Here is a 25,539-nt window from a genome sequence, read left to right as displayed (position 1 = left end):
GAAGAAAGAAACACTGAGGGGGTTGCTCAGTAGTTTCAATGACCCATTTATTGTAATGACAATGGTTGTTAGGGCTGCAGAGTTTCATCTGTTTATGGCTTGGAGGACAGCTTCAGCATCGATTACATTGAGTTGTTTAATCCTTTAAATGCATGCTCATAAACTAAAAATGCACCTCCAGTTCATCAGTTAGCATTTGTTGTTTCTTTTTAAAAGTTTGATTATTTTAAATGCAAGCATTTTTAACAAGGACAAGAGGGTAAACGCCCTCTTAAACCATCAGGGTATTACAGGCCTGTGTCAGTTTCACATGTGTCCCTTCGTCTGTCTGTCCCATCCACATTCTGCATCAATCTGTGAATTTATTTATTTTTTTAAACTGCAAAAAAATGCATTATTTTAAAGGTTTTTTTTAAAAAATGTGCATTTTTATTTTTTTATTATTGTTTATTATTACAATTAATAATTGTGTTATTAATTGTAATAAATAAATATTTGTTATTTTTGTAAGCATCTAAACCTAAACTGTGCATTTTCTTAAGCGTCTTAATCTAAAGTATGCATTTTCTAAAGGATCTGAACCTAAAATGTGCATTTTCTTAAGCATCTTAACCTAAAGTATGCATTTTCTCAAACATCTTTACCTGAACTACGCATTTTCTCAAGGATAATGTGCATTTTCTTAAGCATCTTAACCTGAAGTATACATTTTCTCAAACATCTTTACCTGAAGTATGCATTTTCCCAAGGATCTGGACCTAAAGTGTACATTTTTAAAGCATCTTAACCTAAAATGTGCATTTTCTTAAGCATCTTAACCTGAAGTACGCATTTTCTCAAGGATCTTAACCTAAAATGTGCATTTTCTTAAGCATCTTAACCTGAAGTATGCATTTTCTCAAGGATCTTAACCTAAAATGTGCATTTTCTTGAACATCTTAACCTAAGGTGTGCATTTTCTTAAGCATCTCAACCTAAACGATGCATTTTATATGCATCTTCATATGTTTTTTGAGCCAATAATTGCATCGCAAAGTTCAGAGAAGTGCAAAACACCGAAGGATAACTGTGTTGACATCTGCACATTTACTCAAGAAGTGCGGATAAGGTCATTTGATTTGGAAATGTGGGCTGGACAAATTTCTCCAGGATCCCTAGGTAATGATCAGGGCCAAAGTAAAAGGGGTGATGAAAGGGGGCTCTCAAAAACAGTGTCACATTCCCCCTGTTTTTCTACATTTCCCCCCCTCTCTCTGTAATGTCTAATGAAACATACCTTCTCTCATGACATCACAGCGACATCCTACATTTCTCTGCCTCCAAAACACTGGCTGACAGCAGCAGAGGGACCAGGGATGGGGAAACAAAATATCACGGCATCGTTGATACTAGCTGTTATTGTTGGGAAGTGACTAGGTCAGAGGAACCTCAAGCGCATGGGACAAATCCAGCCCTCTTGGAGTCCTAATCTGGCCCTCTGGGGTTCTTCCAGTGGCCACTCCCCCTTCCCCTGGCTCCACCCCCTTTCCCCCACCCACCTACTGTTTGATGGTTTCCCAGCTTTTATACGTTCCAGTGCCATTCTAAAGGGTCAACATGCCTCTCCTAAGACTTAGTTGCTGGCAGTAAGAGCTTTAAGCTACAATATGCTGGTATTTTTCATATTTTTGACCCCACCCCTTTCCTTTGGCCTCACCCACCACTGGAATGCAGCCCCCAAAGAGCTTCTCCCAAATAGAATTGGTTCCTCGGGCTGAAAGAGGTTCCACTCTCCTGGACTAAAGGCTCAGCTGCCATTTTGGGGCTCTCACACAACTGGGGTGGGGGGACAGATCCTATCAGTGGTGATATACAAAAACTAGCACCAACCGTAAAGAAGGATGTACTCTGGGTCGCGCCATGAATAATGGCCTGGATTCAGATGTAGGCCTGACTCTCTCTTCGGCACTAAGGTTTGATCAGCACTGGGAGGGAGGGCTATTCCTGCATGATGGGAACCAATGCTGCAGTAGTAACAGCTATGTTTGGGGACCACATTGTTCAGGAGAGAACGTGGTGACGTCCAGAAACCAACACCGCTACTTTCTAGAGGCTGCTGATGTCTCACTTCCTGCGATCCTACCAAATGTTGCACACAACTTTTGATACAAGGCTGTTAACCACAGACAGTGTTCACGAGGTCACCCTTCATAGGAGATGGGTTTATAGAGTTGTTTTCTCTAAAGTACAGAAGTGTCCATTTTGGCATTGTTGGCTTAGAACACATTCTTTTCTTTACTTTTCTTCAAGATGTATATTTCTGAGTTGAATGTCAGTTATGATATCACTAGAAAATGTTTTGAACTTAGGCACAAGAAGATGCCATTTAGTAAGTCTAGTGGTCTATAGCCAATGATGTCAGCCTTCCTGTCCAAGATCCTTCTTAATTGGAGATGCCAAGGAATGGACCTGGGATTTTATACATACTCTGTCTCATGCCTGGACCTGGTGCGACCCAAGATAGAACTTCTTGGATCAGGACCAAGACCTCTCAGAGCTAGGAGATCCTGGAAGGCAGACTTAATCCCTTAACTCTGGCCAGGAAGATCCCGGTATCCAGAGACCTCACCAGCACTATCTCCAGGGGATGCACTGGAAGGACCCTCCAGTTGGGTAGACACCAAAAAAATGTGGGCGCAGGCTGAGTTTTGACCTATCCTTAGTGTGTGTGTGTGTGTGTGTGTATGAAAGCTGGAAAGACCAACAACAGAGTATTCAAAATATGTATTTAAGCTAAACTTTTCCGCTTCTGCCCTCATCAGTAGCTGTGCTGTTAAATAGATATCAGGAGTGGCAGTCTGGAATGCCTGGAAATGAAAGTTCCTTAGGAGTAAAAAAAACAGAGGTATGAGTGGTATAATGCCTACAAATTGTCTTCCAGATTAAGGCCATTGGGACTAAGAGTTCTCAGTCTATAGATCCAGACATTTTCCCTTTTGTCAAGCATGTCATTGTCTTTTGTTTGTTCTAAGAGAATCAACTGTAAATCACACACACACACACACACACACACACACACACCAGACTGACTCTGCTGAGGGAGACCTGGGTTCAAATCTCCACTCTGCCATAAAGCTAACTAAGTGATTTTGACCCAGATGATACCACAGGGTTGTAGGGATGATCATACTTATTGCTTGGAGGAAGACTCATATTGTTGCAAAATGTCCATTCCTTCACTCCCACAAAACCCACACTGTTTCCTGTCTCAGAATTAAAAGCGGCGGCTCAGATTTCAAAACACAGAGATCATGTATTACCAGGAGTATAATTTTGATTCTTACGCCCCTCCTTGAGGACGTTGTGGGTAATTACATAAAATTCCCCTGCATGAGGCATCTATCCTCCCCATTTTCTTCTCAGAGTTCATAAGGGGAATCCCAAATCATAAATACTAATAGCAAATTCATTCTGTGAGTGCTGGCCCTTAGATAACCAAAACACCACCACGGATGCATGAGAGGGAGGTATCAGCAGGCATAAGGGAACCCAAGCTTTGCTAAATAAATTTTAAAAAAAAACAGAGGGGGAAAAAACACTAAGGGGGGGAACCCTAATGCAGCCCTCAGTAGCCATGGAACACTGAATATATTTTTGCCAGGGTAAAAACAGAAAAATGGAGAGGGGTTGCAATGGAGTATTTTGGAAAAGGGTGTGGCTGGCTAGCTGAAATCCTTAATAGGAAAACTTTACACTGGAACATTGTGTAGTCTCTCTCCATTCTCTCTTTTTCACTCTTCCAGTTCAAGAGTAGAGACCTGGGTTGAGGGAGGTGAGTAAGGGAACAAGGAAGAGTCATCTTCAGTGATGCTTATAATTTGGCCAGTTGGAAATCTCTGCACGGACGGGTTCTCCAGGGGATATGACATCGCTGATGTCACTGTGGGCTACGATGAGGTAGTTAGGATCCAGGTAGCCAACCTTCACAGAGAAGTCAAGCAGACACTTCAGAGCTTTCCATGCCTTCTGGTTGGGAGATCTCTCTAGAACAGGAAAAGACAAGAGAGAGAGAGTTCAAGATGCCAACTGTTTTTGTAGACATGCTCTTTACATATGGAAAATGGCACCCGCATCTCTCTCTATGTCAGCCTTCCCAAACCTGGTGGTTCCAGATGGCTGGGGGTGATAGGGGTTGTAGTCCAATACATCTGGAGGACCCCAGATTTGGAGAGGCTGCTCTAGACCATCAGTTTTCAAACGAACCATGTTCAAACATAGGTCCTTGGATGCTTAGCACTGGTCCCTCCATGAGAAGATCCTTAACAACAGATGGGCTTTGGGATGACTTGGACCTCCTGCCTAACCCAGCAGGGCTCATGTCCTCACGTGCTTGAGCTTCTCTGCAACACCGCTTGTCTACAATTGGAAAGGTTGAAGTGTTCAGAGCTTTAGAATACGCACAAAAGGATGATGTGATAGAGTTTTATGATATTGTGCATAGCATGGAAGAAGTGAGTGGAACAATCCACTTGTTAGGGTGTTTCATTTGGCTGGTGGGTTTCTGCGACTTTCGTAATGCTCTTCTGTTGCCTTCTCTCATTCAGGACCAGCCCTACCATAAGGCAAAGTGATGCAACTGCCTCAGGCCACAGATGCTCAGGGGCACCTGGAACAGCCCCCCTAGCTGTTCTTCCTGACATTCTCTGTCTTGGAGGGCAGAGCTGTACGTGCCCACAGGCTGTCTTGCATACTGTGAACTAGTCTGCTCCTCTCAGGTGTGATGGAGGGTGAACCTATCCCACTGAGAGTGTTGAAGTAAGATTCAACTGCCAGTCTAGTCAGCCTTCGGCACTTTTTTTTTTCAATCTGGAAACTGCATCTCCAAATGCAGAGAAAAGCAAAATGTGGAGGACAAAGAATGCACAAAGTTTGGATTCCACAAGTGGGGCTGCTATCAAAGGTCAGCATGGTTGGGCACCTGCCAAGGGCCCACAACTGAGCAAGGGGCCACTGATAAAAGTCCCCTGGACTTGTTCCTCCTCTTCACCATTGCAACCTGCTTAAGAACATAAGAAGAGCCATGCTGGATCTGACCAAGGGTCCATCTAGCCCAGAATTCTGTTCACACTGTGGCCGACCAGCTGTTCACCAGGAACCCACAAGCAGGACATGAGTGCAGTTCCCCAAAAACTGGTGTACCTAGACCTACTGCCTCTGGTACTGGAGGTAGCACATGGCCATGAAGACTAATAGCCATTGATGGCATTTTCCTCCAGGAATTTGCCCAACTCCTTTTTAGAGCCATCCAAATCGTTGGCCATCACTACCTCCTGTGGTAGCTAGTTCCATAGTTTAACTCTGCGCTTTTTGAAGAAGTCCTTCCTTTGATCTGTCCTGAATCTCCCACCAATCAGCTTCGTAGGCTGACCCTGGGTTCTAGTATTTTGAGAGAGGGAGAAAAATTTCTCTCTATCCACATTCTCCACACCATGCATAATTCTGTACACTTCTATCATGTCTCCCCTGACCCTCCTTTTTTCTAAGCTAAACAATCCCAGCTGTTGAAACTTTCTCTCATAGGGGAGATGCTCCAGCCCCTTGATCATTTTAGTTGCCCTTTTCTGCACTTTTTCCAGCTTCTTCACCTGCCTCTCATTCTGGCCCAGGCAACAGTAGTAGTGATGAGAAGGAGGAGGAATAGATGCTGTGGCCTCCTTGTTCCCTGGCTCTCTGCCTATCAAACAAACAAGTTGGAGCAATGACGAAAGACAAGATGAGGAGCAGAAACAGCTGGTGATGATGGCAGTGAGAAGGTAGACTAGTGATGTATGATAAATTAATTTTGGACCATTTTTTATCAGGATTTACCTAGTTCACACTTTCTGAACTGAACTTAGACTGAGACACAATCCATACATTTCCAAGCTTGTAATGTAATTGGCAGACCAGAAGGATGCATTCGACAGCATATGTGCATTTGAAAAATGCACGTGAAAACATCTGTACTTTTGAAAAACACACCCATATCTGCTTTAAGCAATGGGAGAGGAATGTGTCAAAGACGTGCATAACTGATGTGTAGGTTTGGAAAAATACGCACAAAAACAGGCACAGATTTTCATGCAAAAAGAAAAAAAACAAAGCTCACAATCTGATATGGACTTGGAACGGAACGACCTTTGAGATGGAATTTGGAAAACTTTGGCGAGCTCGAGTTCTTTTGATTCATACATCCCTAAGGTAGACTCAAGGAGGGAGAGGACCCATTGCAGGTACCTTGCCCAAGAGCCCTCTGAAACCTTGACCTGGCTCTGTCCTCAAGTATATTAATTGTTCTGCAGCAACCTGGCTCTTTAGCATGTATCCAAGCCCCAATTTGGAATGTACTCTAGAATGACTTTTAACTTATGCTACCAACACCCACCCCTCCAGGCTGTCTCCTCCTAAGAATGTCCCAACTGTGGCATCCTTCTGGCAGTTTCATGTGCCATCCCACACAAAGGGCATGATCCAAAGGGTGGGGACAAGTGCCATCATTCTGTGCCTCATCTCCTTAACTTAATGGTTGTGACTCTGTGGTAGGGATGGCTGAGAAATTTGTTTAGGTCGCACTGTAAGGGCAATTTGTGCAATTTTGCATATTCGAACCACTGTGTGAACCAAACCTCAGTTATCCTTCAAGATTCACATTCCTCCAAATTCTGCAATGCAGGTCTCCAATTAAAAGGGGCAAACAAAAATGCATACATGGGGGGAAATATCATTACAAATGTATGATATTAGGAAAATGGCTTGCAAAAAAAGTGTATATTAGGCAAAATGCATTTATTAAGAGAAATGCAGACAAACATGCTTATGAATTTTCATGCAAACATTAAAACAAAAATCTCAGTGTTCAGGATGAACCAGACTTAAGCCTGGTAAAATTCTCAAAGTTTGAGATGAACTAATCTTATGACTAGAAAAAATGAGAAAACTGGGAGAAACTGAACTTGATAGCTTCATCCATCCCTACTCTGTGGTCATTTGTGGTTAGCATTAGAGGACAATTCAGGGGCTCTTTTAGGTTTCTTGGTAACCCGTCCCATCCAATCCCTCATTATCCTTAAGGGAGGACCCAGGGAAGAGATGTGGCCAACCAGAGTGGAATTGTTTAATCAACTGGCCTAGGTACCTCCTGTATCATTCAGTACTGGCCAACAAAGGGTGTCTTGTTCTTCTGGGCTACAACGTGGCACCTTGCCACAAACAAGGTGATCTGCCCGTTGATTTCCCACATATAGTGGAATAGTAAACAAGCAGGCCTTGCCAGGAATGATCAAGGGCTTATGGAGGTCGGGGTTCAATTCCTCACACCATCAGGGCTTTTGGTCCTTCCTTCTCCAAATCCCTCGTCAGTACTCACATAGAACTTTGGTTTATCTCCGGAATGCACATTCCTAGCAGTACCCAGACCCCAAGGACCCATAACGACGTGCTTCGTTGTTGCTGATGGTGGTTGTGAATCAGAGTATTTTTTTAAAAGCATTTCATCAGTCGCTTTTAACGATAGGCGAACTCACCCTGAGTGAATTCGTTATTTACTCGGAAAGTAACAGATTCATCCATGATCACCCATGATCAATTAAAGGAGAATGCTCAGATGAGAGTTCTCCTGTAATTCAAACTGTCATTCTGTGTATACAAGTTTTTGCACACGCACAATGTCAAGGTGCATTTGGGAGCTGTAGTCTGTAATCTCGTAATGCAGCATGACATCATGCATTACCTAGTTATGTCCCTCTTTCTGATTGGCTGTTTTCACATGGTTCCTTCTTGAAACTCATTCCGACTCAAGTCCATATCAGGTTGCGAGCTTTGTTTTTGGTTTTCTTTTCACGTGAAAATCCATGTGTATTTTCGTGCGTGATTTTCCAAATCTATGCATCAATTGTGTGCAACTTGGAAATGTACACATTGATGAAAGTGTATTTGTGTGGACTTTTCAAAAGTACCCTTTTTTATGTGTATTTTTCAAGTGCTGCCAAATGTATCTGCGGGGTCCACAAATCACACTGCAAGTTCAGAAATGTACGGACTTTGACTGCAGATTGCATCCAAGTCCATGTTCGACCAGGAAGGTGCAAACTGGGTAAATCCTGATCAAAAATGAACTGAATACGAAATTTGGTGGCATCACTAGTTACTTCATATACCTTGCAATAACTGCATCTTCTTTTTTAAAGCTAATACAGCCTTTCCTCACCCTGATGCTCTCCAGATGTTTTGGGCTACAATTTCCAGCATTCCTGAGCACTGGCCATGCTGGCTGGGGCTGATGGCTGTTGAAGTCCAAAACATCTGGACTGAAGGGCACCAGGTTAGGATCGGCTGGTATTCCTTTCCTCCTCCTCACAGAAGCATGCTGCTGATCCTCACCAATTAGCATTATGTGGTACACTGCTCCTGAACTTGGAGGTTCCATTGAGTCACCAGGGTAAAGTGCCCTGGAGAGATGTACCCTCTATGAATTTGGCTCAATTCCCTTTCCAAGGTGACAGGGCTGTATAGCCTCATTCACTGAGAGCCAGCATGGCAGCACTCCTGTTTTCAAAGCACGAGAAAACTTACCGGTGAAGGTTCCTATGAAAGCAATGCCAAATGCCAAATCATTGTAACCGTAGGTATGTGCTCCTTCATTGCGCCAACCCCGTCCCTCGTACACACGCCCATCCTCGCCAATCAGGAAGCTGAAATTAGGCAGAAGGGAAAAAAGAGAGAGGGGGGGGTTATTTTGAGAGCTATTTTTTTGATCCTATACTGCAAGCTGTTTAAGATTACATGTGCCTTTTTGTTTAAGAGGACAAAAAAAGAGGGGAAGAGAGAAAGTTTGTTTTGCTTCTTCCTTTTGCCCCTGAACAAAGTCCAAGGCTATACATCTCTAGGCTGTTCTGTATCACTTCAGAGCGAAAGAGAGGTGTTACTTTGAGAACTCGTTTTTTAATCATATATTGCAAGCCATTTAAGACTGCATATGTTTTTAATAATGAGGAGGGGGGGAGGGAGGGGGGGAGGGATAGAGAGTTCTTTTTCCTTCTTTTTCAGACAGTCTGAGGCTTGACATATCTGGGCTGTTCTGGACCACTTCAGATGCACACCTTGATCTTTCTGCCTAGAGTCATAGAATTTTAGAGTTGGAAGGGGTCTTGGAGGTCATCTAGTCAACCCCTCTGTTCAGTGCAGGAGTCCTTGCCACTACAGCATCCCTGACAGATGGCTTTCCATCCTCTGCTTTAACTCCTCCAGTGAAGGGGAGTCCCCCAACTCCTGAAGCACTCTCTTCCACTGTAAAACAGGTCTTACCATTAGGACATTTCTCCTAATGTTTAGCCAAAATCTGCTTCCCAGCCATTTCCACCCTTTGATTCTAGGCCTGCCCTCCAGAGCCACAGAGAACAAGTCTGCTTCACCTTCTTCAGGACAGCCTTTCAGATGCTTGGAGACTGATGTCCGGCAGTGGTTGACCTGTACTGGGATCACATCACTTCAAACTGAAGAGGGGGGTGGAGAGAGGGAGAGAGAGAATGACCCTGCACGTAGAAGACTGAATGTCATGGAGAACTTGGTTTGAGCCTAATATTTTGCCTGACCTGGTAGTTTTCTGTGTGCAAGGATTTGATTGAATGCTCCTTCATATACAATAAAAAATAAAAAATCCTAGGACAGCCTTTTCCCAAACTTGGGTTCTCAGATGTGGTTACAGTACCACTCCCATCATCCACAGACAGCACGGCCAATTGTTGGGGATGACTGGAAATGTAGCCCAATACCTTCTGGGGACCCAAGGTGGAGAAAAGCCACCCTAGAGACACAGGAAACTAATGTGTCAGGGAAAGTCGAGGGGTGAAAACACTTGTCCCTGACATCCTTTGCATAGGTTTGAGAGGGTGGGGGGAGTAAGGATGGAGTTTTGAAGCTCATGGGCATGGGGGAGGTATAGGATATTGTCACATCCCCAATTGTAGGCACAAGGTCTGAACAGATCTCATTCATCCTGACTCCTCTTTCGCCTCGATTCCTCTTTTTCTCCCTCTTTCTGCCACCCCCTTTTCATTCTCTCCCTCTTCCTTCCAGCCCAGTGGGCAGTGAGGGAAAAGACAGATTGCTCTTGCCAGAGGTCTGAACTGGTTACATGCAGGAGGCTTTTGAATTTTGAGGGCCACATTGAATTAGGTTGAGGGCCACATATGGCCATAAGGCCACGAGTTGCCCACCCACTGCTCCATGGTGCGAGGGAAAGAGCTTGGCTTATTCCAGACCAAGCCAAACCAGTCCTGGGGTACTCTATGCTCCTAGAGACTAGAACCCGTGTCTTCTTTCTTTATAAGTAAGCTTCTAGTCCTTGGTATTATGGAAATAGAATGTAAAGCATGCAGGCTGCATTTTTGATAGATAGATAGATAGATGATAGATAGATGATAGATAGATAGATAGATAGATAGATAGATGTTGCTCCGCTATTGAGTTCATATTTAAAGCAGTAGGAGTAATAATTAAGATTGTGTAGTAGTGAAGCTGAAGCTCAAATATTTTGGCCACCTAATGCGAAGAGAAAACTCTCTGGAAAAGACCCTGATGCTGGGAAACACTGAAGGCAAAAGGAGAAGGGGACGGCAGAGGATGAGATGGCTAGATAGCATCACTGATGCAATGAATATGGACTTGAGCACGCTCCGGGAGAGAGCGTAGGACAGGAAGGCCTGGCATGCTATGGTCCATGGGGTCACGAAGAGTCGGACACAACTGAACGACTGAACAACAACAGTATTGATTGCCATCTTACTTGTAGGCAATGTCACACCATCCTTTGAGACCCAGGTGGTAATCCTGCACATTCTTTGTTTCCCTGCTGCAATCGGATTGTGTCTTGCATGAGAGTCCAGATGTGTGGATGATGATGACATACTCAGTAAGGAGGTTCTTCAAAGGTGCAGAGCAGTTGGCGGGTTTACCTCCCCACTTGGATGGGGTGATGAGCTGGAAACACGCTGTGGCTGGGGGACAAGGGAAGAGCTGTAAGGTGCTGGGGGGGGGGGTGTATGCATCTCTCCAACCTCATGTCTTAACCTCCCTAGCCTCCAAAACTCCATTTCCACTGCAAGCCAACAGAACTTCAAGGGTGCCCTAGAGGCTGGAGTAACCACCAGCCCTAACATTCCATCAGCTGATACATGAGGGCCAATCCAGGCCCACTGGGCCTGTATAAAGCCCTGTATAAGAGCCTCTGTTACAGCTCAAACAAAACACATCTCCGGTGTTCAGGACACTGTCTGAGTTCCTACACGCTCTCCCAGATTGCTGTCTTGACTCTTGACCTCAGCTGGTTTTGACCGCATCGGAAATGTGCATTTTGGGGAGGAGGTGCATATTTTCAGTTGCATGAGTGCATTTTCAGAAGTGTGCCCTTGTGAATGCAAGCTCAGAAAATTGTGGAAATGTTCCAAGAAAGAGCTTCTTGCTTGCATTCATGCTCAGGATTGTGAATGGGACATATTCCGTTGCTTTGCACATAAGAATGACATTCTCATACATCCCGATTCCTGCGTAAAGAAGCGTGTAGGTAGCACATCGCCGTGACTTGATCCCACATCCCATGACGTTTGGAAGGCTGAAATCATATGTGAGATCTGGGCAACGCTGGGGACTCCCTTATGATAATTCTGCTCCTCCCTATGTATCATCGGGTGATGCAGTCAAGTGGAGAAACATCTGACATGCCCTTCTCCATGTTCCGACCGTCTTTCAGGGCTCACCTTGTGACAGGGCACACAAAACAAAGAGGAGAATCTCGGATTTGGCCATCTTCTTGCAGTTGATGTCTGACCCAAGTAACCCAGAAGCAACCTAGGGAAATAAAATACTTGTGGATGAAAACAGATCCAGTCAATGTTTTTTTTTTCTCCCATATGCCAAGCCTGGGAGGACCAAGGCTCTACAGCAGCCTTCTCCAAGCTGGTACCCTCCAGATGTGTTTGACAACAACCCCCAAAGACCCCCAGCCAGGATGCTGGGGGGTTGAGTCCATTGCTCTGGACAGTTGCCCTAGATCATATTATGTCAGTGTTTTATCAACTGTACTGCCTCCAGAACTGTTTCTGGGCTCACTTCACAGTGCAGGTTTTGACCTTAAAGCTCATCAGGGCTGAGGAAAAGGTTACCTGAAGGGTCACCAGTCTCCCCAAGTGCCTACCCAGTTGTTACGATCCTCTTTGGAGGTGCTTTTCCCAGTGCCCCCACTGGGCAAGGCCTTCCCCAGTTAGCTATGCTGAGAAAGGGCCTTTTGGTGGTGGCACCCTGGCTTTGGAATGCCATCTCTAGGGAGGCACCAGCCTTGATGTCATTTCAGCACCAGGCAAAAGACCTTTTCATTTTCCCAGGCCTTTTAATCTGTGTCAGCTTCCATCTACTCTATTGAACTGCTTTATCTCTGCCTTCCATTTCCATTTGTTTTTTTTCCAACTGCTTTTATGCTTTAATGTTGTGGTTGGGCTGGAATAAAGAAAGCAATATGTAGTCTGGGGATGACCCAACTGGCGGTCTGAACGGAGCCGGCCCAACCATTGAGGAGAGTGCAGCAACCACTTCAGGCAGCAGATGCTGGGGCAGCAGTGGGATTCCACTGGCTACTTCCCTCGGTTGGGGGACAGAGCTGTGTGGGCCATGCAGCTTCCCCTATGCCCCCGGAGCTTGCCTGTTGCCCCTCGAGTGTGATAGAGGATGCTCCTCTGTCACCAGCACTGAAGTCAGATGCAGCTGACTTCTGAACTTGGAATGGCAGGGCACAATCTTGTCCTTTGCCTCAAGCAGCAAAATGTCTTTGGCAAACCCTGTGAATGGATCTGGCCTCCAGAGCAACTTAATCCAGCCAAGCATGGCCATCCTGCACAAAGGCTCAGTGGGGAAATGTGGGATTGCTGTTTCCACTTGTGACAGAAACGCATGATATGTCTCCATGTAGATTTCATATGCCAGTGCTTACGAAATGGCCAAGGGCTGCTACCCATCTACCACTTTGAGGGGCTCTTTTTCCGATGCATGTTGGCTCCTCCCTCTGATCCATGGCCTCATGGCCACAGAACACATACATCCTCCCAGTGCCAGCTCCAGATTCTCTGGGGGCCCTTGCCCATGGGCCCATCCCTGAGGTCGAGGGCAAGGCAAGGAGGGGTCGTGGCTCAGTGGTAGAGCTCCTGCTCTGCATGCAGAAGGTATCAAGTTCAATCCTGGCATCTCCAGGTAGGGATAGGAAAATTCCTGCTTGAAACCCTGGAGAACTGTTGCTGCCAGTCAGTGCCGACAATACTGGGTTAGACGGACCGAGGATCTGACTCAGTATACAGCAGCTTCTTATCTTCCTATGTGCCTAATCGAGGGATGGATAATAAATTCATTCCAGTTCATTTTTGTTCACACCTTCTGGGCCCAACACACCCACGGAAGCAATCTGCGGTCAAAGTCCGTAGATTTCTGAGCTTACAGTGTGATTTGCAGACCCACTCCCCAAAAAATGCATTTGACAGCATGTGTACATGTGAAAAATGCACATGGAAAATGCATACATCTGAAAAATGTGCATGAAAAAGGCATACTTGTGAAAAATGCACATAAATACACTTTACTCGCTGGGAGAAGAATGCATACACGTCAAAGATGCACACAATCGATGCGTACATTTGGAAATGTAATCACAAAAATACAGACAGGTTTTCACGAGAAAAGAAGAATAAACAATGCTCACAATCTGAGTCAGGTTCCAGTCAGAATGATCTTCGAGATGGAAATCAGACAACTTTGGCAAGCTTGGGTTTTGCTGATTAGCACATCTCTATGCTACTCAGAGGCAGGTACTCCAGTCTCTTTCCTCCAGCGCACTGCTTGTTTGCTTGAAGAGGATGAGTGAATGGCAGGTGATTCAGGACAGTCAAGAGGAAGGACTTCTTCACACAGTGCATTGTTAAACTATGGAACTCACTTCCACAAGATATAGCAATAGGTACCAACTTAGCTTTAGAAGAGAATTTGGCAAATTCATGGAAAATAAGGCTATCAATGGCTACTAATAGTCCTAGTAGAACTACATGGTGGTTCAGAGGTTTTTTCCTTTAGAAAAAAAGGTAAAGGGAGGATGTGATCGGAGTTTGTAAAAGTTATGCGTGGTATGGAGAAAGTGGAGAGAGAGAGAGAGAGAGGGAGAGAGAGAGAGAGAGAGAGCAGTGGCTGCTGTCTATTTTTATCCATCTCTCATCTCCCGCTCCTGAGGAGTCACCCAGTGAAACTGATCTGCAGTTGTTTCAGGAGAGATAAAACAAGAACTTCACACACAATGGACAATTAATTTATGGAGTGCATTCACTGTCACAGGGTGGTTCTGAAAGGCAAGACAAATTTGTGGAGGGGGAAAGATCTGTCAGTGGGTGTTAGTTGGGAGGACTTTGTGGGATCTCCTTATTTGGTGTCAGTCTACCTCTCAAGACTGGTTTCTTGGGGGACAGAAGCAGAGCTAGGTGATTCCCTTCATGCCCTTTTTGTGGGCATCCCAGAAGTATCTAATTGTAATTGGACTGCTGGACTACATGGACCTTTGCTCTTATCCAGCACAGCTTGCCTAACATTTGTGCTTAGTTCACACAAAGAACTCCATGAAACTTGAATAAATCTGGGAGCTCAGTGCAACCAACTCACTTTGGATTAGGGATGTGTGATGCTGGGAATTCTGTTCCATTTAAGCCTGATGGGATTTCACAGTGATTCTGTTCTGATAAGCAGTGAGAACCATAGCAGGTGTTCCTTTCCAATTCTGGAAATGTTTTGCGTATTTTTTTTTTGGATCCTGCAATTTGTGCAAATTGGATCTTTCTTTTTCCCTCAGGCCTTTAAATGTGCACAAATGGGGTCATGTTTTTTTACTGGTGATCTTGCGCAAGCGCGCACAATTGCAGGTCCACCTGTCCACTATGTAGTCCCACAGAGACGTATTCTCCTCTTGCCGCTATCCCTGTCAATTTCATCCTCTCCACACACTACTTTGTTTTGCCCAGTGAAGCCATATTCCTTACTTGTCAAAGAGCTTGTCAATTCCTGCCCCCCCCCCACCTTTGATCAGGAACCACCAAAGTGGAGGATGAAATTGACAAGTTCTTTGATACCCCTGCCCTATTGCTCCCCTCTCCCAGTGTCAAAATTTAGACAGCCCCTCACTAATCCCCAACCCGTAACTATACATATGGCAGAGAGATTTGGTACCTACCTGCCCTTCATCTAAGCAGAGCATTCCTTTGAAAAGCCATCCGTTCCCTGCATCTCTTCTTTTTAAAGCGGGTGTCAGATTGTGGGGAAAATCAGGATGTTGAAACAAATCCAAGCAGAGATTCCCCCTGGATGAGTTGCCAGCACTGGGCTTTGTAAATCAGTGAGGGCGTGAACAGAAGATAATAACCAAGTTATGAAACCCTCTGGTTTTGATGCAGAAGTGAGATCCATGACATAAGAGAGCCCAGAATAGAAGAACTGAGCATTCTCTTCCTCAAGGTTTATGTAAGAGACCAACTTTTGAGGAACACGCCTCAAAACATGGCGTAACAGTGAGAACCCTGATACTGCATGCTGGAAATTCAAATATGAGTGATGATGTGTCACCAAGCCTACTTTAGACATGCACAATCTTTTGATGAGCGTGGCAGGGGCCCAAGAGGATTTCCTTCCAGAGAAGCTAAAACAAACACAAGGTGGGAATTAAGTACAGCAGAGGTCCCAGGTTCAATCCCCAGCATCCCCTGTTACACCAGACTTCCCCAAGCAAGAGCCCTCAGGATGATCTGCACGACAACTGCAGCATTCCTGACCATTGGCCATGCTGTCTGGGGCTGATAGGAGTTGTAGTCCAAAACATCTGGAGGGCACCAGGTTAGGGAAGGCTGCTTTTAAAGGGGGAGGGGATATGGAAACAAGAAGATCCAGCCAGTCATCACCTCTCACATAATGCTATGTCATTGTTACAATGACCAGTGGGCATGACATCTGGTGTAGCAGTTTTGCAAGGGAACAGGCCGATGGCACCTGGCTGTACAAGCTGATGGAGGAGGGAGGCTTGTTTGTTTTGGGTTTTCCTTGGCTTTGCCAGGTTGCCAGGTTCTCTTCCCCCTCCCTTCTGGGCTAAGAACTGGGGAATCAGAGGCCAGGGCCTGATACCTAAGGGGTGGGGCCTTTAGAAGGAAGGGATGGCACTTCGAGGCACTGCCGGGTTTGTCTGTTTTTCACAGCAGCCTCCAGCCTCTCCTTCTGTCTCAGCTTCAGTGTTCTGAGAAAGTGGTCATAGTCCCCCATCCGGTGAGACGTACTCTGTGGTTCTGTATAGCAACCATTATTCCTAAATCTATACATGTTAATTAGCTTATGCAAATTTGATTTAAATGGACACCCTCTTTCCTCCACTTTCTTGGCCGTGCTTAAGCAGCCAAGTTATTCATCCCTAGGGATGTGCCAATCAGCAAAACTCAGGCTTGCTGAAGTTCTCCAAATTCCATCTCCAAGCTTGTTCCAACTCAAGTCCATATCAGATTGCGAGCTGGATGGGTGGCGGGTTTCACATGAAAATCCATGTGTATTTTCATGCATATTTTTCCAAATATACACATCCACTGGGGGCAGCTTTGAAATGTATGCATTCTTCTCCCACTGATGAAAGCTTATTTGTCATCAATAATTATTAATAATTATGTGTAAATAATTATGTACACATGCTGTCAAACACATTGTCTGGAGGGTCCGCGAATCACATTGCAAGCTCGGAAGCGTACAGACTTTGACCACAGATTGCATCTGAGTCTGCATTCGAACCAGAAGGCACAAACTGGGTAACTCCGGATCAAAAACGAACTGAAACTGATTTCTCATCCATCCTTATTCAGCTCTGATCTGGTATGAAAAGTCATCATAAAAGTGCTTTGCAGATCAGCTTGCATGGTTCTATTGTGCCACAAAGTGGCATCAAAACACCTCAAATTCATTTTCCTATAAGTAAGAAGCAGAGAGAGGGAGGGAGAGGGAGAGAGAGAGAGAGAGAGAGAGAGGGTAGGGTGCTGTGCCTCTTTGCTTCTGTCTTCAGGTTCTTCTCTCCCACCCACCTCCAGACACAATCTGAGAAGACAGTTAAACACACACTCCACCTGTAGACAGTGCAGTGTTTGAGATGAAAGCAGAATCTGCTTTCTTGCTGGAAGTCATTTGCTTGCAGAAATGTTGTTCTGAATAATCTATGATAATTGTGGATGTCAGTGCACTTTTAAATTCTGTTCCTGTGACGTGGGGATTAACAGATGGACCGCAAAAGAGGACTTTGAGAGCCCTTGCAGTCGCAAAGAGACTGATACTTCAAGCCTGGAAGGATAAACAGTCACTGCCTATCATTCAGTGATCTGATGATCTTCCTGCCTTGGCTTCATTTGAAAGTATATCCTACAGTCATCAGTTTTGTTTGGATGCTTGCTTAGATATATGGACTGCTTATATTAATGTATATAAAAAATATATAAATTTGTTATTAGTATTGTACGCCGCCTAGAATGGCCAGGCAGCCGGCCAGATGAGCAGCTAATAAATCAAACAAACAAACAAACAAATAAATATTTGAAACAGAAGTGTTGAATTTCCCCCCATCTCTTTTCTTTTTATTGTAATGGTGTTGTGGACAGTTATTGTGAGTGGCTATGCTTTTTTGTCACATTCTTTCTTTTTCCTCCTCCTTCTATTTTTCTGTTGCTGTTTCCCTTCCCCACTTTTCCATTTTGTGTGTTATAATTGCATATAAATAAAAAAAATTAAAACAATTCAGAGAAGCCCATAACTAGAACCTCCAGGACAACCTTCTAAACCACAACGCATTGTAATATTGGGACATGCGTTCTCAGAATAGGATTTGAGAAATGAGCGTGATTTCAGGGGTGAAATTTTTTGATTTTCTTTTTGCTGCTGCCATTTTGTGGTGGGTGTGGCTTTTGTCAATGGCTGCCGACCATCTTTTTTCCCCTCTGCAGGGTGCTACATCCTGAGCATATACACAAATGCACTTCACAAGTGCAGGAAGCAAAGATTTCCAGCTTCTGAAAGGATGTGATGGCATGGCCGCTTAAATTCATCAGCTAAGTGAAAGCCACACTGGCCACCTAGAGATCTAACAAAGGCGTGTGTGTTGCTGACTATACTTCAGCAACATAACCTACACCTCCAAACTCTCTCAAGAGTTAGCGATTCTCTTCTCAGCCTATTTTCCTCCAACTGCCTCGCAAGCTAGGGATGTCGGAGGAATGAGGTTGGGAGGTGGAGCTCTGTGAGCTTTGCCGACTTCACACACACACACACACACACACACACACACACGGACTCTGGTCTGACATCAGCCAGCTGGCTTGACTCAGCCCTCACCGAGTTGGACCAACTGGGGGATTTTCCAGTGGCGTGACAGCCCCTCTCTTGCCCTTGCTGCCAACCCCTGCCACCACCACAGTAGCAAAGACAGGAGGATGAGAGGGGAGCAGCATGCCCCTCTCATCCTCCATTTTGCACACAGTGGCATCTCTGTGCACAGCTCTTTCGTTCCCCCTCCTGGAATCGGGAGACATAATTAAAGACTCGCCCACAGTGACCCAGATGCTGCGTGCAGCTGGCTCCTTCTCCTCCTGCGAGGGGGACAAAGAGCCAGCTGCGCACAGTGGCAGAGGTTTTTTGCGCAAAATGGCGGTGGGTGGCAGCAGGGACTCCTGCTGCCGCCACCTGCAGCCATTTTGAACAAAAAAAAATACTCGGCTAAGTTCCTGGGTTTCGGGAAGTTTACCACAGGTCGCTGATGCAAGCCGAGCCAGGGACATCACAGGGATCCGTCGGGCCCCAAAACAGCCAGATTTCTCCACAACAGAGAACCCTACCACAAACCCACCCAAGCTAAACTATGGACTACAATCTTATCTGAGATTATTTTCCCCCTCTCCTCTTTTCTCATAATGTATTCTTCCATTTTGTTGTCTGTATTATTTTCAACTGTGGCTGGTCTTGAACTCTGTATTTTGATTTACTGTGTGCAGTGCCAGCTCCAGGATTTGAAGGCCCATTGGGCAAGGTCCCCTCAATGGGCCTCCTCCCTCTGTGAGTCTACCTTCTTGCCACCACTGTTACCAGCTGTCCTTCCTGTTCATCCTCTTTTTCATCATGGTTGCCACATGCTTGCTTTGGGAGAAAGCCAGCAAGCAAGGAGACAGCGACATCTCCTGCTCCTTCTTCTCATCATCACCAGAGCAAGACGCAGGAGAACATGCAGGTGGCAACAATGAAGAGGAGAACTCCACGGGGCTCTTATCCACTTCCCCTTGCTGGGTGTGGGCCCTTGGCAGGTACCCCATCACGCCTACCGTTGACGCAAGCCCAGATTGTACATATTGTATATTAAAAAGTGAGAGCTGAAACATAACATTGCAGTGTCTGGTGCTGCTGTTCAGGATTTCAGCCCCTCTGTTCTGTTCCCCATCTATCTCCCACAACCCAGTTTTCAGTCTCCACTCTCCCCCACCCCAACCATCAGTCAGCCACTGAGCACATTAGTTCCTCATTGGGCTATTTAGGGGGGCTTCTCCTCCTGCCCGCCCCCACATTGTGGGTTTATTTTCCCTAAAGAATGTTTGTACTTCTGTAAATCCTGGGGTTCCCCCACATCTGCTGTTCCCTCCCTCTTGCGTGTGGGTGGCGCCATTTTGGCTACAAAAGGAGCCGCACGCCCAGCCTGAACATTGGAAATAAAGGGAACAATAAACTAGATGTTGTTACATTCTGCAAGATTGCAAGCTGTCTCAGGCGGGGGGGGTGGATTTGGAGCCCAAAGTTTGCTTCAAGTGACAGCTAGGTTGAATTACTTAATGACTTAATTCACAAATGGCATTTTATTGCTGGTTTTCGGACATCTCTACTATGGGGGAGGGAAACCTGCCGCCCTTGAGACGTTGTTGGACTCCAACTCCCAGCAGCCATAGCCAGCATGGCCAGCAGTCAGCAAGGATGGGAGCTGCAGTCTGACAACACCTGGAAGGTTGCCAGTTCCCAGCCAGTGGAGGCTGGTGGCTCCAGTTTCGGTAGGGCTGTGGATCCATTCTGGGTTTCACTCAGAACCAGCCAGCACTCTAAAGAAGCTATCCAAGGGGCCAAACCTATTTAGGGTTAGGCTTTGGCATCTTGGATAGCTCCTTTAAAGTTCTGGCTGGTTCTGACTGAAGCCCAGAATGGATTCACAGCCCCACCGAAATCAGAGTCACTGCTCCTGTCCCTGTTCTAGCATGATCTAGGTCTCTAACGAACACAGAAAGATGTGCATGGCAGGTCAGGGGCATGGGGAGATGTATTCTGGGTGAGCTGCACATGGAAGGGACAATCTGTACCAGAGTGACAAATGGTGACAACAGAGGAGACAGACAGGGCATCATCATGGTCATTATTAGGACCTTAACTGTGGCATTCTTTCTGGCCCACCCCACATTATGAGCAGAGGGCTCAGCAGCTGCACCTTTGCATAACCCAGGAGTTCCTTTTGTTGCTCGGATTCACCAGCTGGGAAGAGGGAGACCCACCGTCTCCTCTTTCTCTCAGCTCAGCCTCACTGAGGAATGTTGCCCTGCTCGACTGAAGCCCATAAAAAGACCTGTTGAAACTGGTGCTTTCAAACTCACACAAACACACGTGCGTGCGCTTGCGCGTGTGCTTGCGCCACAGGGACAGCCCCGTGCTTGAGGAGATTGTCCAAGGATCCCCGCCCCCGCTCCTCAGAGATGTAGACTCATCAGCCTGTCTGCAAATTCGCTGATGTGCACATCCTCAAAGGCCAAAGGAGAGGTTGATGTTCAGGGAGGAAGTTGGGGTCTCGACCAAATTCTGGCCTCCTTCACTCACCCTGTAAGCCTCCTCAACCTCCCCTGTTACTAGCAAATGAAGGCTGGACAGGCTCAGCTGGCGGGAATTCCCAGCAGCTGAGTAGGGAAGGGGCCATAGCTCATTGGAAGATAACCTGTTTGATGTGCAGAAGGTGCCAGGTTCAAATCCCAGCATCTCCAAGTTGTACTGGGAAAGACCCCTGACTGAAACCTGGATGAACCACTGCCTGTCAGTGTAGATGGACCACTTTTCCATGGGTCTCCATTCCATTCCATTCCATTCCATTCCCTTCCTTCCTTCCTTTATTTATTTATTGCATTTATATCCCGCCTTTTTTCCTCTTGCAAGGAACCCAAGGCAGCTTACACCGTCCACCTCCTCCTCCATGTTATCCTCACGACAACAGCCCTGTGAGGTGGGTTGGGCTGAGAGTCTGTGACCAGCCCAAAGTCACCCAGTGAGCTTCCATGGCCGAGTGGGAACTAGAACCCAGTTCTCCCTGCTCCCAGTCCAACACTCTCGCCACGACACCACACTGGCTCTCTTTGACCCATTAGCTTTACACCAAGCCCCCTCAACAGACACTCTGCATGTTCAGACCTCACTGGACTGTTTTAGATTTCCCACCCGGCTCCTGACAGGTGTCCCCTCAGGCGTGGCTGAAGATGCTGTGAGGTGTCTCCTCTTGGCCACATTGTGTCAAACTCCAAGTTCCACTTCTGCCGAGGCTTCTATTGTTCCCCATAACATCATTCTAACAGCCCAAAAGAGATGGCAAAAGAGTGTGGGCTGCGTCAATTTCATGGGCGCCCTGGGCATCACACTGCCACAGCCCTGTCGGCAAATAAATCCCATTGTGTCAAACTCCAAGTTCCACTTCTGCCTCTCTCAAGCCTGAACCAGATCCAAAGGCATGGTGGGGTTGGAAGGAAATGAGAGAACTGCCATGCAGATCACTCCCTCACAGCACAGTTAAACACCCGTAAAACACGTGGCTGCCCTATTGGCAAGGGACAGGTGGTGAAGCGGCCAGGGTGGTGAGGGGAAGTGGGAGAAGATATCAGGGTGCCAGCAGCAGAGCGGCCCAGATGGCATGTGGGAGGAAAGAGCAGCCAGGAGAGGCTCAGAGGACACCTGGCCGAGCCACCTGCCTCAGAGCTGGCAGCATCTCTGTCTGCTTAGCTGGAAATGATAGACACGGCAGCACTTTATGCCGCACATAGCGGGACTTGTTTTCAAACTTGGGCAGGAATGCCTGAAATGCCCAGATGTTTGTCAGGGTGAGCCCAGGGAGGGGGCCCACGCACATCACAATTGGCATTCCCTGTGGCACGTCCAGTGGCAGCAGTGGCCACAGAATAAATAACCCAAGGATCAGCCCCCTCCTTCCCATGACCAGAGGACAAAAAAGTACTCACCAAAGTGCTCTAGAGGCGTTCAGTCAATCACACTGTTGAGTCTAACTTAGAGAAGCCTGTCGAAATCAACCAAGGGATCCAAGGATGGGAAAGGGCGTTCCACTGTACTAGTCCTGTTGAAGGTAACCCTACACAACCATGTGGTGCAGGTGAAAAAGGATCCCAAAGGATGTGATTGTTACAGTTCGCCAAGTCACAACGTTAACAGTCTGTGTGTGTGTGTGTGTGTGTGTGTATGTGTGTGATTCCCCCCACTTAATTCGTTGCTGTAAGTCACCTGGGCTGGATGGCATGACAGTTACAGACATACACACACACACATGATTAGTGTGTTCCACAGCCAATGTTTAAATTGGTTGTGTAGTGTTTAAATGAGGCAATGATTTGTTCTTGTTTTGGGACAAAGAGGTTTTTGTTTGCAGAACTGCCTGAGATGTGATTAGCTTTTGTAAAGGTCACGCAGTTACATGATCTGGCCCTGCCCTCGAGGCTCTGAGTGAGTTTTTCTAACTTGGAAATTTCCAGCTGAATTGATGGATGGGCTGAAGTTTCGACATTCCGAAACCACCACCTGAATCTGGGAGATTGTAGCAAAGGAGGAGGGCAAAATTGCGTCCTTCCTTTTGCATTTGGGGGGACAACTATTGGTGCTCACCATGTGCTAGCTGTCATGTTTAACTCCCATAATGCCCTGGAATAATGCTCCATCCCAAAGCTGAAATGGCACCCCCTTTCATGATCTCCAAATGGGACCATGAAAATCGGAGAGGGGGGATTTTTGCTCAGCCCTATGAAGTCAATTTCAGCAAATAGCAGAGAGGTGCCACTGCCCAGCAGCTGCCATTCTGAGCACCTAGCAGATGCAAAACTGGCTCATGATCTTCTCTATTTAAATCGAAAGCAGAAGAACAATTTTGGGAACAAGGGCGCCCCCCTTGAAATGCCTGTGGGCTAGGCAAACTGCCTTGGGGCGGTTATTAAAGGGTGGATGAAAACACCTACCACAACTCTGGTGGGAAATGGATTGGCATCTCCCAGGGGCAGGGACTTTTCTGTCATGGCACCTACCTTGTGGAACACCCTGCTGAGTGAGATCCACCAAACCCCAACACTGATTCAGTTTTCTATATGATTGGTTGAAGCATGGCTCTTTAAGAAGGCATTAAGCTGAGCACCCTGTTGTCTTATTATGCCAGTGCTTTTCCCTGCCATGGTGGCAGAGAATGGGACAAAGAAAAAGGAGTGTCATCCCAGCAGTGCAGTGGGAGGATGGAGCTAGAGAGGCTCCAAAACTAATCCTCTCTAGCTAGACAGAGGACGTTAGAAAAAGACTTTGTCGGGGGGAATCTAGCAAAGAGAGGCTGAAACAGCCAGACAGCCCTAACAGGATGAGCAAGATTTCTTCCCCCAAGGAGAGAAAGGAAGCTTTCCACTTGCAAGACGGAAGGCTGGAGGGGCTGAAGAAGAGGTGAGAATCCTTCCCATAAAGCCACAGGAAGGATGAAGGTCTGGTCCATCATCTCAGGAGGATTTCTCTCTTTCTCTCTCTCTCTCTCTCTCTCTCTCTCTCTCTCTCTCACACACACACACACACACACACACACACACATATTCTGGGACTTCCAGAAGTCAAATGGGTCATAGCTGGTGACCAGACAAGGCAGGATTTGGAAGCCAGAACTTACCCGTAAAGAAGGGGTGAACTGCCCAGAGAGCTTCAGCTACTGGGCAGTATAGAAATGAAATAAATAAAATCAGTTAAAAGGGGTGCAGAAGACCTAGCCCACAGGTCAAATCCATCCCGGGCTCCCAATCTGGTCCTTCAGGGTTCCCCAGAAGGCCATGCCCCTTCCCCTCACAGCAAACTGCAACAGCATCCTAAAAAGGCCAAACTTAGCTTTAAAACAAGATGCATGGTCATATTGCAGAAAATTGCAGGGGGGGGGATCAGCAGAGCCTGCCCTTAAGGCACGGAGGGTGTATGTAGCCCATTGTCCATGTGTTGCCCACCTTTGGTGCAAGGGGACACGGCTGGAGGGCAATAGAAGTGAGGTAGATACCAAGAAGCCCTGCCCACTGCCCTTGTACCTTTAAGGCAGGGGTGGGGTATCTTTATTTCTGTCAAGGGCCAAACTCCCTCAGTGATGGCATCATCTTTCATGGGTGGTGATGGGACCAACACCAGCACTGAATAGGGCCGTGCATTTTCTCTCTCTTTATGCACCCTCTTTTCTCTCTCTCTCTCTCTCTCTTTGACACCCCCTTCTCTTTCTTTCCCTCCCTGCCCAGCAGACTGCCAGAAAAGTGACAGATTGCTCTTCCAGATCACTTTGAGGTGATCACTCAAAGAGGGCTTTTGTCAGTAGGCCAATGGGCTCTTCCGGCTTTAGGGCCACAAGTTGCCCACCCCAGGTTTACTAAGAGAAGTATATCTCTGTAGCCAAAAGACACCATATTCCCTCCACATTGTGCTGTTGGGACCACCCTGGCCAGGTGGTATTTCCTCTCAATCATGCTCAATCCTGTTAGAACAAAGTTTCATGGCCACATGACCATGGGAGGCCAACTGATGCTTGTCATGCCTCAAATGTCAAAATCCAAGTCCAAGAATCCTTGAGCAACCCATTAAGCAAGAGGTGAGGAGGGAGGTAACTTCCTTGCAAAACTCAAACAAACATTCTAGTGCTGCCAGCTCCAGGCAATGTTGCAAGTTCCTGCAGGTTTCCTTACCAGATGGAGGGGAAGTTGAGAAACAGCAGCCCACTGGGAAGCAGAGCGAGACCTTGGCCCTCACAACCAGCCTCACCTGGGATCAGGTCCCACTGGACCATTGGGCAGTGCATTGTTAAACTATGGAATGTGTTACCACAAGATGGAGTGATGGTCCCCAATTTTAAAAGGGGCTTTAGAAGGGGATTAGACAAGCTCATGGAGGAGAGGGTTATCAATGGCTATACATACATACATACATACATAATTTCCAGTACTGCTGGGGAACCTGAGCAGGAGGCTGCTGTTGCACTCATGTCGTGCTTGTGGGCTTCACATTGGGGCATCTGGTTGGCCACTGTGGAAACAGAATGCTGGACTAGAGAGGGTCTTATCCAGCACAGCTCTTCTTACATTCTTATGGATTGCTCCATCCCCAAATGAACCTACAAAACTTCATATGTTAGCTCATGCCATTATAGGTCTA

General features: G+C 46.5%; 1 protein-coding gene across 2 annotated transcripts; it reads right to left on the bottom strand.

The window, feature by feature from the left end:
• Positions 1 to 506: 506 nt before the first annotated feature.
• Positions 507 to 22,769, bottom strand: LOC146334583 (peptidoglycan recognition protein 3-like). 2 transcript variants are annotated; one of them, XM_084824072.1, is made up of 6 exons: positions 15,266 to 15,303; positions 13,757 to 13,900; positions 11,772 to 11,862; positions 10,802 to 11,012; positions 8,590 to 8,708; positions 3,270 to 4,022 (listed from the first exon to the last, which is right to left on the bottom strand). In XM_084824072.1, the coding sequence occupies exons 3-6, from the start codon at positions 11,818 to 11,820 to the stop codon at positions 3,841 to 3,843; spliced, it is 561 nt and encodes a 186-aa protein (XP_084680198.1). In that variant the 5' UTR covers positions 11,821 to 11,862; positions 13,757 to 13,900; positions 15,266 to 15,303; the 3' UTR covers positions 3,270 to 3,840. The 2 variants fall into 2 exon arrangements, with proteins under 2 accessions (XP_084680199.1, XP_084680198.1); XM_084824073.1 differs by lacking the exons at positions 13,757 to 13,900; positions 15,266 to 15,303 and adding an exon at positions 22,344 to 22,769 and having other exon boundaries at positions 507 to 4,022.
• Between the last annotated feature and the right edge of the window lie 2,770 nt (positions 22,770 to 25,539).

Source organism: Heloderma suspectum, chromosome 17 (genome assembly GCF_057233095.1).
Source record: "Heloderma suspectum isolate Gila_16-S chromosome 17, 16-S_ref, whole genome shotgun sequence".
In the NCBI taxonomy this organism is placed as follows: domain Eukaryota; kingdom Metazoa; phylum Chordata; class Lepidosauria; order Squamata; family Helodermatidae; genus Heloderma; species Heloderma suspectum.
The sequence above is the reverse complement of the archived record's forward strand: the minus strand, read 5'-3'. Positions and strand labels throughout refer to the sequence as shown.